At 38.1% G+C, this 12,877-nt stretch overlaps 1 protein-coding gene across 2 annotated transcripts; it reads right to left on the bottom strand.

The window, feature by feature from the left end:
- Positions 1-4,451: 4,451 nt before the first annotated feature.
- LOC117410388 (cystatin-like) lies at positions 4,452-7,325 on the bottom strand. 2 transcript variants are annotated; one of them, XM_059024947.1, is made up of 4 exons: positions 6,823-7,325; positions 5,779-5,999; positions 5,342-5,427; positions 4,452-4,987 (listed from the first exon to the last, which is right to left on the bottom strand). In XM_059024947.1, exons 1-4 carry the CDS (start codon positions 6,926-6,928, stop codon positions 4,939-4,941), a joined length of 462 nt encoding a protein of 153 aa, XP_058880930.1. In that variant the 5' UTR covers positions 6,929-7,325; the 3' UTR covers positions 4,452-4,938. The 2 variants fall into 2 exon arrangements, with proteins under 2 accessions (XP_058880930.1, XP_034777392.2); XM_034921501.2 differs by having other exon boundaries at positions 5,342-5,410; positions 6,823-7,271.
- Between the last annotated feature and the right edge of the window lie 5,552 nt (positions 7,326-12,877).

Here is a 12,877-nt window from a genome sequence, read left to right as displayed (position 1 = left end):
GAAAATCACATTAGAGTTAAGAGCAGTTATAAAGTACAATAAAAGCAGTAAACAATAATATTCAAATGAGAGCAAGAATACAGTAAATAATTACATTTAAAGAGTGAGTTCAACTAAGAGCAGTTCACTTATAGTAGAAATATTTGCTATACAAGTAAAGTCCATTACATAGTAAGTACGATAAATGGATAAGAACAATTTTAAGTAAGAGTAGTTTCCAAAAACGTGAAGACAGAAACCTATAAGAGTAAAATTAAGTACAAGATACAGGAAATAGTTAAGAGCAGTAGTAGAATACAGCAAGGTATTCAGTACGAGTACAAGCTGATGCAAGTACTGGTACAAGTGGGTGCCATATAGTCCAGCATGGTTGAGAGCTGTGAGGTTTACAGATGCTGTCTGAACAGGTGTGTCTTGAGGAGGCGCTGAAAGGTGGTCAGGGAATGAGCAGTCCCGATATCCGTGGGTAGGTCGTTCCACCACTGGGTGAGGGTGGAGAAGGAGCAGGCTCTGGAGGTGGGGGAGCGGGGGTGTACAGCTATTCTGCCGCTGGCAGAGAAGCAGAGGGGGTGTAAAGAGAAATTATAGTCTGGAGAAAGGAGGGAGCAGCAATAGGCCAGTACAAGAGTTTTGAATTGGATGTGAGCAACAATATGGAGCAGAGCAGTGTGGGAGAAACAAGGAAGGGAAAAGACAAGGCAGGCAGCAGAGTTTTGGATGACGGAACAGAGCAGTGTGGGAGAAACGAGGAAGGGAAAAGACAAGGCAGGCAGCAGAGTTTTGGATGACGGAGCAGAGCAGTGTGGGAGAAACTAGGAAGGGAAAAGACAAAGGCGGGCAGCAGAGTTTTGGAACGGACGGATAGCAGAGGTAGGGAGGCCAGCCAGGAGGGAGTTGCAGTAATCAAGGCGGGACAGTACCAGGACCTGAACTAGGAGCTGCATGGAGTAGTCTGTGAGGAAGAAGTGACAGGAGTGTGCCAGAGTCTAGATGTGCTGAGAGAGGGAGGGGTAGATTCAAGAGGAATAGAGATAAGCAGAAGAGGAGGAAGGGGGGAGAGAAAGAGGAGGGAGAAAAGAAAATATGATTTGGAGAGTGTCGCAAGTAACGCTGAATCAGCTAGGCTGGTCAGTAAAATATTGACTCCTTTTGCATGGAGGATCTCAGTAGCTACAGCTGTTGGTTCATCAATTGAATCAGATTCAGTTGTATTGTGTCTGCCAACTGATGATGTGAGGCAGAACAGTAATTGGATACCAGAAAATATGAATAACAGTGAGTTTTGGCCTCCTTCAGTGTTCTGGATGGAAGGCGTACCTTGCAAAGTGACTCTGTGCGAACAAAAGGAAATATATAGAAATAATATTTACAGCTAAACGTGTCCTAGTATGTTATAGGAATGAAGTCAGGCCATGGAAATCCACACCTGTGATGGAGAAACATTGGATCAAGGGACTTCTTGTGGAAACAACTAAGAGCGAAACCTGGTACAGAAGCTGAATCCTGCTGGGAACATATGGATATGCAGGACATGGACTAGGCAATTTCAAATATGGAATGTATTATAAAATGAAGTGTCAAAGATATTAGGAAGGATAAAGAAAGAGTATCCTTGTACCACTAGTAGGTGGCTCTCTTGCTCCATGAAATAGGTCAGTCCTCTCTTGTTTGGAATTACACATGTATTCAATTAAGTACTTAGTGGTCTGAGAATCCCTAAGAAAATATATATAATGAACGATTTACCACAAGTATATCTTATCTTCAGAAAGCATGACGCTTGATAAAAAGCACCATTCCGGCTAAAAGTGAACGTTAATCTACAAATTTATGTCAAGAAAAACACAAGATAAGAAGAGACTCTTTATGACCAAAAGATTAACTAACAATCCAGAGGTCTTGAGAAAAAATCCTATCTCGGCTAGATTTTGTATGAACAAAGAGAAGGGTCACGCCTAGTTGAATGCAGTTATACTGGCCTATATTTGGATTTAAATCCTAAGAGGGATTCACCAAAATAATATTATAGCAATTGATAAACAGAGGTAAATTAATTGAAAGATTATCTTATAATGAAACAGGTTCAGTGCTAATTGTACTGTTTATAGTTCATAACAGTTATTTCATAAGATTAATAATATGTTTGCTATAATGAGAAAACATATTATTTAAAACTGACAAGTATTATTGCTTGTTCACGACGTTGCTGTAGTGATAAGAAGATTAAAACCTGGAGCAGTATTTGATTTAATTAAATGGGAAAATGGTACAAGTTTATTCTTCTTTCTATTGAACAATAAGACTTCTAGACATTATGATATCCATTGAAGTATAGAAGTTAAAAGGTGTTGTGTTTTTGTGTTAAGTTTGTAATAATATACTATGATGTACCTTGTTATTAATCCACTATACTATTGTCTAATTATGGTAGATGGATTCCTTATAATGTGGTGATTTGAAACTGCTACAGTGAAACCAGGGCCTCTCTTCTTATCTAGAAAGAGGGAATGTCCTTGGGTTCCACTTCAGCAGAGCTGCAAGCCTCATAGAGATGGAGTGTTAAGGTTTATGGAGTTAGTGGTTTAGTACTGATAAGTAAATGTCTTGAAATAATATGCACAACTCATGGCTTAATGGACAGGTCATATATCTAATAAAGTGCTTTGCACAGACTCTGACCTTGGAAAAAAAACAAGAGACTGTGGAAACTGCTAGCAGTAACATATTCCCAGAGAGGTACAGGTCAGAGCCTGGTCAGTGCATCTCTTAATGGATAAATAATTGTAATGAAAACTATTACCACTTAAACTTAGTGAAACTAAATGACTTGAATATTGTATGAGACAAACTTTTGTCAAATACTCTGTTAGACAATGGTATATGGAATCAAAACTGACTCATTAACAAAATGATGAAACAATATGAAGTTAAAAGAAACACATACCTTTAATTTAGCATAATATAATCACTTAGAAGATGATGTCACATATTAAGAACATCTCTCATATATAACACATATAAAATTAGTGTTTTGCATGCAGTAGTGTTTTTATATTATATTATAAACCAAGATCCTGGGAACCATGGGTCACTTAACTTTTCAGATATTTAATTTATTGAGTACATGACACCTATTAATTCTGAAAAGTTAGTCCGGATCTTTTGAAAACTATTATTTGTAAAATGGATAAGAACTGTCCCACCTGATTGATTGGATTTAATTGAGGCGTCCCATGTATTCCAATGAGACGAAAAACCTATAAAACTCCAGAATAATTTCAATGGATTACCACACTCATCCCAGACAGGGCAAGGTGGTCCATCTTCTGCAAACCAAAAACACAATTGAACTGATTTAACTCGGTTTAATTTGCCTGGTGAAGACAGTCATATCCTTTTACGATCTATATTAAAGGGTAAGCATTAATCAATTATTATTTTATCTCACATGTATTGCTATAAGGGACTCACGCTATGTTTAGAAGATAGGAGAACATTTGTTGAATGTGCTGAAAAGAGGCTACTGGGTGTATTTAGTGTCGTGGTCGTGGCTAGGCCTGCATGCTGCACGAATACATAAAGATGTATTAAAGTGTTAACGTTAATATCTGTTAAGACACTGGACTGCCCAGAACGTCTGTCAGCTGGGGATATGAAGTAGCCTGTAGCTACTCAATCCAATATTTAACTGTTAATAAACCGAAGGAGTACTGATCATACTCTGATTCGTAAAAACACTTTAGACACGAGTCTGTCAATTTCTTGGGTACTATATTGGTCATCCGAATATACTGCGGGTCCAGAGCACAAACTATATCCCACTAGGAGTAATAACACTCTGTCTCCCCCGAGATAAGAGTGTATACTGAGCAAATGAAAAGAGTACGTAAAGAAATCTGAACACGCGGATTTCGTGACAAGAGGTTGAGTTTAAGATGATGCGAGTGCATCCAGGAGGAGATGGCCAAGAGGCAGGTAGAGATACGGTAGGAAATGTCTGAGTTGGAGGGGGGGGGGGGGGGGTAAATAAATTAAAAAAAAAAAAAAAAAAAAAAAAGGGGAAGATCTGGGCATCATCAACATAGAAATGACACAAGAAGCCAGGGAAGGAGATGTGGGGACCCAGGGAGCAGGTGTAGAGAGAAAACAGGAATGAGCCTTGGGGGACACCTGTCAAAAAGAGCTAGAGGGTGAGCCATGCCAGGACACCCAGTAAATGCAATCTGAGTGGTAGGAGAACCAGGCAAGAGCAGTGCCAGTATCCCAGGACAGCGAACGAGAAACTAAGAAGAGAGGTCGACTGTCAAAGGCACCAGTGAGGTTGAGGAGAATTAGGACAGAGGAGAGGGAGGTGGTGGCACCGCTTAGAGTTGAGTTAGAGGATACAAGTGTGGCATGCACAAATTGTGACACGTCGCACAACAGGACAAACACACAGCTTACAAAAGGAATTCTTATCTTTTGTCCATAATGTTTTAATGAAGTTAACTACATATATGGTTATTCACAAGGATTACATCTTTATAGGTCACATTTTATAGTACATGGTTTAATGTGCTTGTCATTGAATAACAGTATCCAGAGGTCACCATTCACAATGAAGGGGAAACATCTCATCATGGGCAACTCAAGTTAATATCAACGGAGAAGAGACACCTAAAAGTGTACTGCTATGTTACCACAGTGGTTTTAATTGAAGGAATATATACATTAATTTATGATAGTGGAGGTTACCACTTCCGTTATAAATCAGAACCCTAATGCTTTTAACAAGTCACAACTGTAAAGGTGGCAGAAAGGCTTAATATACAGTAAGTTTTAAACTCTTGCAAGGATACTGACAGAACAACAATATACATTGCTGGTTATTTAACCACTGCTAAAGTTGTTCCCCTCCCGTTTATGGCAGGCTATTGCACTTTGTATCCAGGAGCTCCGTTAGGTTTTTCCAGAGAACCTCCAAGACCACAAATCTGCATGTGAATTCCTGAAAACAAAACCAAGGACACAGTAAAATGAGGTTCTCATATTGTAGGCTGTACAAATAGTGGAATGTACAAATGGTGGAGGGAATACAACACAACAAACCTAGAATGACCCTATACAGTATCTAACAAAGTAAAAACAAAATGCTTGACTCCCGTACGTTGAAATTGCCCCACACAGACGGTTGTTCATTTAACTTATTACTTCACTTCAAAACCCTTGACTAATTGTTGAAAATAGATTAAATTGTTTCAAAAAGTCCAATTGTTATGATAAACTTTAGTTTGCAGCAGTTACGATAGCCATCTGTCGACGCCAATTTATTATCCCCGTTATAATTAGAGGAAGCTTTTACCTCATTATGACAGCCATGTGTAGTGCGTCCCATCTGAATATGCAGGTAAAATTTAAATCCAGCAACCACCTGTTGAAACATGCAAACTAAACAGATAAGTGGAGCAGCATCACAAAAAAAAAACACACACACAACTGTGGTGCGTAGTGTAAAAGCAATATGAAAATAAATAAAGGGAAGGAAACCCTACAACTCGCACATCAAAAAACACTATTGGTTAAACACACGTAAAAAAACTACACTTTTCGGCTTAACATTGCTTTCATCAGGGTACAAAAGTATCAATTTCCAGAACAAGCAAGTTAGCAATCAATTTGTTAAACCAGTCAATGCAAATTTACGATCTTTTGAGAGAGGAAAGAAAGAAAGAAAGAAAGAAAGAAAGAAAGAAAGAAAGAAAGAAAAGATCAAACATGGAAAACAATGAGAAGTCACACCTGTACTTGGGCTGAGACAATCCGGATCATCTTGCTGGAATACGGATGATTGGATGCTTTGTTGTATTCAGCGACAGCAAACCTGGCTGCCCTCTGCACATCCTCTCTGTCTGTAGAAACGTCTTGAAGACCCCCAAGCATCTGGGTGTAGACTGCCAAGACAGCGACACAGAGAAGCACACCGAGAGTGTGCCAACAGCATGCCATGTTCACTGTGTAGCCTGGAGAGTGAAATCAAGACAGACCACAGGGTAGCTGCAATATACAGGAGAAAGGCTATAGCTTAAAGAAAAAAGTAACACTGCACAGAATTGTACCAGGGTACCAACTAGCACCCCCACTGCATACGTTACGAAATTCCAAACTGGCTGTACTTATCCCAACGCACCTATACACCAGCAAGCTCGTGCATCAGTTTTTTTGAACTGCAGATGGCAACAAAAAGTATAAAGTCTGAACCACACAGAGCTCTACATTTTTACAGTAGACCAGAGAATATATTATACAGAATATTGCAATACTCAATATTGAAATGTATTGCAAATGCATTACATGCAATTTGCTTCAATCCAACATGCAAACGCATTACCAAATGTGGGTCTGTATTAAATGCAGACAATTTTCAGCATTGAGACTCTGTACTGGTCCTGGACAGCCTCAATCCAGCAGGTTTTATAGGGAACCCTTAAATCATGGCTCTCCAGGACCAGCGTTGGCCACCCCTGCTGTAGTTCAGTATTTAAACCTACAGGTTTCCAGGCTTAATTGTTTCAAAACGTTACAACTCACCTTTGTATTGTGCGCTTCACTCATTTTTACCACCAGTCAATCAACCATAGCAGACTCTTTGCACTTTTAAACATCCTCATTAACATGGCACACAACAATCATCTGCCTAAGGGTGGGATGTAACCTTAATTGAACTCAGTAATATTAAAGCATACAACAATTACAATGTAGCATAGGAAGTATAAGCAGTCTATTTCATTTAAAAAAAAAAAAAAAACTTGCACGATTTATACCAAAAGTACTACAGTTACCTACCAGAATATAAACTCTCCACAGGCGAGGGCATTGGTGATTGGCAATTATGTTTGAAGTGTCGACTGTCCGTGAAACTGCAGTGAACAGCTGAAATGGCGGCCTCCATATATGGCGCGACAAGTTAAAAAGCACCAATGTTAACAGTTTTTTTCCCCCACTGGATTTAATGTAAATCGCGTATTTTTTCCTAGATTTAGCAAAAAAAAAGTCCCGATTTAGCTAAATATATAAATGTTAACCAAGTCTGAATGTAAGCAGCTCTGCCAAATCAAACGCATCAATGGGCGTGGTCTTATGTTGGTTTCAGATCATGTAGTTAGCCAAAAAACGCTATTACATTAAAAACACCTGTTAATATAAAAGTTAATTTCTAACGTTAATATCTGGTAATAAAAGTTTGCGCACTACTGCTTACAGTTAGAAAAGCAGCAATCACAAATCCAAGCAGCTGTTTCAAGCGTTTCAAATGGAGACTCCATGTCCTTACTATTACTTAGGCAGCTTGTCATTTTAGTCTCACTTCGACTGGTTCCGCAGGTTTTGTTTTTCATGAAAACTCATCTGGCACAGTCATTTTTTATACCACCCAAACTGCAGTGAGCAGCACCAGACTAGGATTGATTGGTTGCCAACGTAATTTCTGCTTCCTTCCTTACTTTGCACAGACACGTATACAGTATGGCATGTTATATGTTTAATCAGGGTGTGCATCGCTGTGAACTCAATCAACACCTTGCGTGGGTCACAGTATCTGGATTGTTCAAAAATCACGCCAAAAGATTTAAATAAAACAAAACTTAAGGGCACCCTTGATAATTCACTGCATCATATCACAACCATATTTGTTATCACTGTCTAACCACATACCTCTATATACTTGGCCCGTAAGAAGGAAAAAAAAAAGGTTTAAATACAAAGCTGTAATCCACACAAGTAGCCGTTTCTTCACGCGGTTCGCTTGGTAAATTAGCCAGTCAACACCATGACCGTCATGTGATGTGGAGAGCTTACTTGAATAACCATTTCTTGCACTTCGGTTTAACCATGTAGTCTAAATGTTTAATCATGCATTTGAACTACTACTGGTCTTGCCTATGACTTAGGTTACGTTATTGAACACTGACATGAACAGCACTAACACAGTACTAATTTAAATAAAGTAAAGTATCTTAAAAAAATAATAATAAAAAAAAACAAAAAAAAACACTAACTTGGTCCTAATTGGAGTCTATTTTAAAATCAAAGCATAAAAAGTACTTCTAAATTATTTCTTAAAACAACCGCTTTACAAAACACGCTGTTTCAGCTAAACCACCTTAATTATAGAATCCTTTTTGTTTTGTTTTGACTAATTTATTGGCGTTTTTGTTAACATTATACATAAAACTCACATTTTCTAGATGCTGATATGAAAGCCTCCCATAATGTCCTCCCATAAAGTTTCAATCTCCTTTACACTACATTGGGAAGAAAAGATGTACACCAACTCACCTTGCTTAGTTGTAGTCGTGAAACAAAACAAACTATTCCCTGTTTTTTAGGAAAGTTAACCCTGCTTATGGGGCGGTGGGGGGCACCTTTAACCTTGTGTTCCTTAAAGGTACAGAACCTTAATTTGACCCAACTTCCGTGGAGTTGAGAATGCCTATCTATACCAGGGGTGCCAAATCCTGGTCCTGGAGGGCAGATGCCCTCCTGGTTTTTGTTCAAACTGTACACTAAATTGCTTAATTGGACCAATTAAGCGTCTAATAAGGGCTTGATTGGTCCAATTAAGTAATTTAGGGGGCAGTTGGAACAAAAGCCAGGAGGACACCGGCCCTCCAGGACCAGGACTGGGCACCCCTGGCCTATACCAATTTGATCCCTATTACCAAACACTAGCTTAATGGCTCCTTTAAATTTCCTGTCTTTTTAAACCTATACGATTGACACCTTATCTTAATAATGAACTTCTACTTAAAACAACTCCAACTATCAAGTTTGTTTTATTATTACTACAGCTGATCAGTGGATTGTTTGTTGTATTCAATCACAGCAGACCTGGCTGTCCTCTGCACATCTTGTCTGTTTGGAGAAACCTCTACAGGACCCCTAACAAGTTCTTCTGAAGCTGTTTGAAGATTATTTTGTTTAAAAAAAAAAAAAAAAAAACATTGCTTAACATAAGATAAAAACAACTCTAACAATTTATAACAAATTCTCTTTTCCAGGATGTCCGGTTTTCAAACAATGGAAAGTTGGCAACCCTATTTTCAATAAATATGCATGCACTTTTTTTTTTTTTTTTAATCTACAAAGCAACTGTTCTTTGTGTTTGCCACACCCTGTTTAGCAATCATTTGGAAGGTTTTGCAGAGTACAGAACATTCTAGGGTGATGCCAAACTTTCGGCCATAGCTGAAGCTGATATTGATGTGACACAGCCATCTTTTACTTCTTTATATCAGATAGTTTGTATCACATAGAAATGGCATCACGTTTTAAAAAAGCTATACTGTTTAATTATTATTTTTAAATGATATTTTATAAAACATAAAGCATAGGGTGCTGTGAAAGATTCAAGCTGATTTTCACCCACTCAAGGTCAGAGGCGTGTAGCCACTCAAGGTGACCACTATTGGGGTGGATCCTGTATATCGCACAGCACCCCATACAATGTTCTATATAAACTCAAATTACATTTAATATTTAGGAAATACAAGTATTGAAAGGCAGTTTTTCATTCACAAAAAATCTTATTACATAGAAATTGCCATCGATACCAAAAATGAACCTGATCCCTGATACAACACAAGTTGTCTTATTAACTTGCAATAATTCTCCTAATGAATGATGAATTCATGTTTCTTAAATCACATGTTTGATGTGTTTTCCTAAGTCAGTTATATGCCCTGATGAATGATGAATGGTTATACTCGCAGCCCATTCCTGACCTTTTACCTTTGCATGATAATATAATTAGGAATCCTCTATTACATTTAAGTGAAGGGTAGTTTGGTCTAAGATTATTAATAAAGGAACTTTAAATCCCAATTGTGACCAGGGCTAGCTGCATACCCATATCTGTCTCTACCCTTGACCACACGTAGGACCCTTGTTCTCTGTTTGGAGAAAGTTCACTTGCCCAAGAGCCACCTTTATCCCATTAAGGAATTCAATAATGTGGTGCGGCAGAACTTCATATTACTCATATCTTACCTTATATGGGCAGCAGTGTGGAGTAGTGGTTAGGGCTCTGGACTCATGACCGGAGGGTCGTGGGTTCAATCCCCAGTGGGGACACTGCTGCTGTACCCTTGAGCAAGGTACTTTACCTAGATTGCTCCAGTAAAAACCCAACTGTATAAATGGGTAATTGTATGTAAAAATAATATGATATCTTGTAACAATTGTAAGTCGCCCTGGATAAGGGCGTCAGCTAAGAAATAAATAATATATATATATATATATATATATATATATATATATATATATATATATATATATATAATTTGTTTCCTTATTCCTTTATTTGAACTATACAACTTAGTCATGTTTGCACAAGTTACAGATTGCATTATCATACACATACTATAAAAACCCAGCCAGCCCACTTCATTTCATTCTCAGAGCCCAGGCTAAAGAGTGACCATGGCTTGCTGGTGGCATTGTGTGCTTCTCGTCCTCACTGTCTCTACAGCTTCAGCTGAACTATCTGGGGGTCTTGCAGATGCTTCTCCAAGCAGTCGGGGTGTGCAGAGGGCAGCCAGCTTTGCTGTTGCTGAATACAACAAAGAATCCACCGATGAGTACGCCAGCAAGATGATCAAAGTTCTGTCGGCTCAAATACAGGTACAGTAAGCACAATATTCTTTGAAGTATTCTTGTAAGTATTTTCCTAGCTCACTATACAGAGATACTCATTGTTGTCTCCCAACAGGTGGTTGCTGGAATGAAATACATCTTGGATGTTGAGATGCGACTCACGCAGTGTAAGAAAGGAGAAAGCAGTGATGTGAAGTCGTGTGCTTTAAACACCAGTGACAAGGTACAGACCATTTTAATTCCAATTTATTACACTGTAATAACACAAGAATTATACAGCTGGCTGTGAATTTGCAAAGCAAGTACATGTTTATTACAAAATGTGCTAAGTCTTGTGCTTTAAGCTGAGGTAGTTTTATGTTGAGGTAAATGGCTTCTCTTACAAAACCTCAGTACTATTAATCTCTGAATATCCAAAATGATCTGAAAAAAACCTAACAAAAATGTTAATGATCAAGTCATGTTATTGGTAACTTATACATGGGTTTAAATTGAATTGGACTCCGGGCTGCTGTGGAGTACATGACAGAACCCACATACAGAAAGGCTGGTCCCTGATGCCTGGATGAGAGTAGTAAGATTTTAGATCAATTGTTCACATATCTTTCTAAAGTCAACTATAATAATAAGTCCCTAAGTTATCAGGACATTTAAAAATATATTCAAAATGGTTTCATAAGTTCCAATCTGATGCCATTTCTGGATATTTTCAAACAAAGAGTATGTTCTGCTATTGTGTTTCAGAAATTCACGTGTCATTTCGTGGTCCTGGATGTTCCCTGGCGTAGTGTAACCCAGCTCTTGGAAAGCAGCTGCAAACCTGCCCATCCCGTCGCTGTATTGAAAGCCTCAGGAGAGATTGTTGGGGGTGTTGAAGAGGTTTCTCCAAACAGACTAGATGTGCAGAGGGCAGCCAGGTCTGCTGTGATTGAATACAACAAACAATCCACTGTTGAGAATGCTAGCAAGATGATCAAAGTTCTGTCGGCTCAAACACAGGTAAGCGCTGAATGCATTTTGTGCTTTTTAAATATTTGTTTTTAGCTCAGTACACAACATACATTTACACAGTGTATTACCCAACAGGTGGTTGCTGGAATTAAATACATCTTGGATGTTGAGATGGGACTCACGCAGTGTAAGAAAGGAGAAAGCAATGATGTGCAGTCTTGTGCTTTAAACACCAGTGACAAGGTAAAGACCACTTTCATATCACTGTAATAACACAGCAATTATACACATGGTTGTGAATTTGGAATGCAAGTACATGTGTATTACAAATTTGGCTAAGCTCTTTTAATTACCTGTGGTTGTGCATGTATAATTTATTTACAGGTATCCACAATAACAGCTGTGTTTTTTTTTTTTTTTTACACTCAATTAAGCACAAGCTTTTTATGGTGTAGTCGTATTTTTTATGAACATTACAGAAATAATACTGTTCTTTTTGTTTTAGAAATTCACGTGTCATTTCGTAGTCCTGGATGCTCCCTGGCTTGGTGAAATCCAGCTCTTGGACAGCAGCTGCAAACCCAGCCAGGGATAATACATGCAAACCAATCTCTATACTCAAGATCTCCATAGCCTATTGTATGCCCCCCCCACCCCATTCCAAATTATAAGTTGTTGGGTTGTAAAGGTGTCCTACATTATCAACACGTGTTGTTAAACAATAAAAATAAATAACTAATCAAAGAGCAATGATTGAACTGTTTATGTGTTATTTCAAAGTCATGTCGAACCATAAAACAAGAGCAAGTCTGTCCAAAAGTTTGTGTTCTCGTTGTCCTCTTAAATCACACAAATAAAACCAGGCTTGACTGCTATTAGACTGTAGAGAAGTTAACAGTATGTACCTTACAGGAATGAGGTATTATTAAAATAATACTGTAGTTTTATTTGTTAAAAATGTATATTTAAACATTGCCTAACCACTGTTAATACCTTTTATTCATCGACTTCAATATCAGTTTAGATTGCATACATGTTAGTTGCTTTCTACTTAAAATGTTTCACTTGTCCAAATACGATGTTTATATAGGGTAAAGATGTTAGTGAAATATTCAATATTAAAAATATTACCAGCAGAAACAACACATTCAAGTAAAGCACCATGAACAGTGTATGTTGCCATTATATGCATATAATGCTCTAATATAAGTCACAAAGGTTTGTGTAATACTTGATCGTGCCATCTGCTCAGATATAGACCACACATTACACAAGTGATCTGTTGGATTAAGCATAA

Source organism: Acipenser ruthenus, chromosome 6 (genome assembly GCF_902713425.1).
Source record: "Acipenser ruthenus chromosome 6, fAciRut3.2 maternal haplotype, whole genome shotgun sequence".
Classification (NCBI taxonomy): Eukaryota; Metazoa; Chordata; class Actinopteri; order Acipenseriformes; family Acipenseridae; genus Acipenser; species Acipenser ruthenus.
This window is presented reverse-complemented; position numbering and strand designations above follow the sequence as displayed.

Coding starts and splice junctions, on each gene's coding strand:
- LOC117410388 (XM_034921501.2), bottom strand. CDS start 6,928: ATGGAGGCCGCCATTTCAGCTGTTCACTGCAGTTTCACGGACAGTCGA. Junction 6,000..6,822: donor TGTGGAGAGTTTATATTCTG/GTAGGTAACTGT, acceptor TTCACTCTCCAG/GCTACACAGTGAACATGGCA. Junction 4,988..5,341: donor CACATGGCTGTCATAATGAG/GTAAAAGCTTCC, acceptor TTTTGTTTTCAG/GAATTCACATGCAGATTTGT.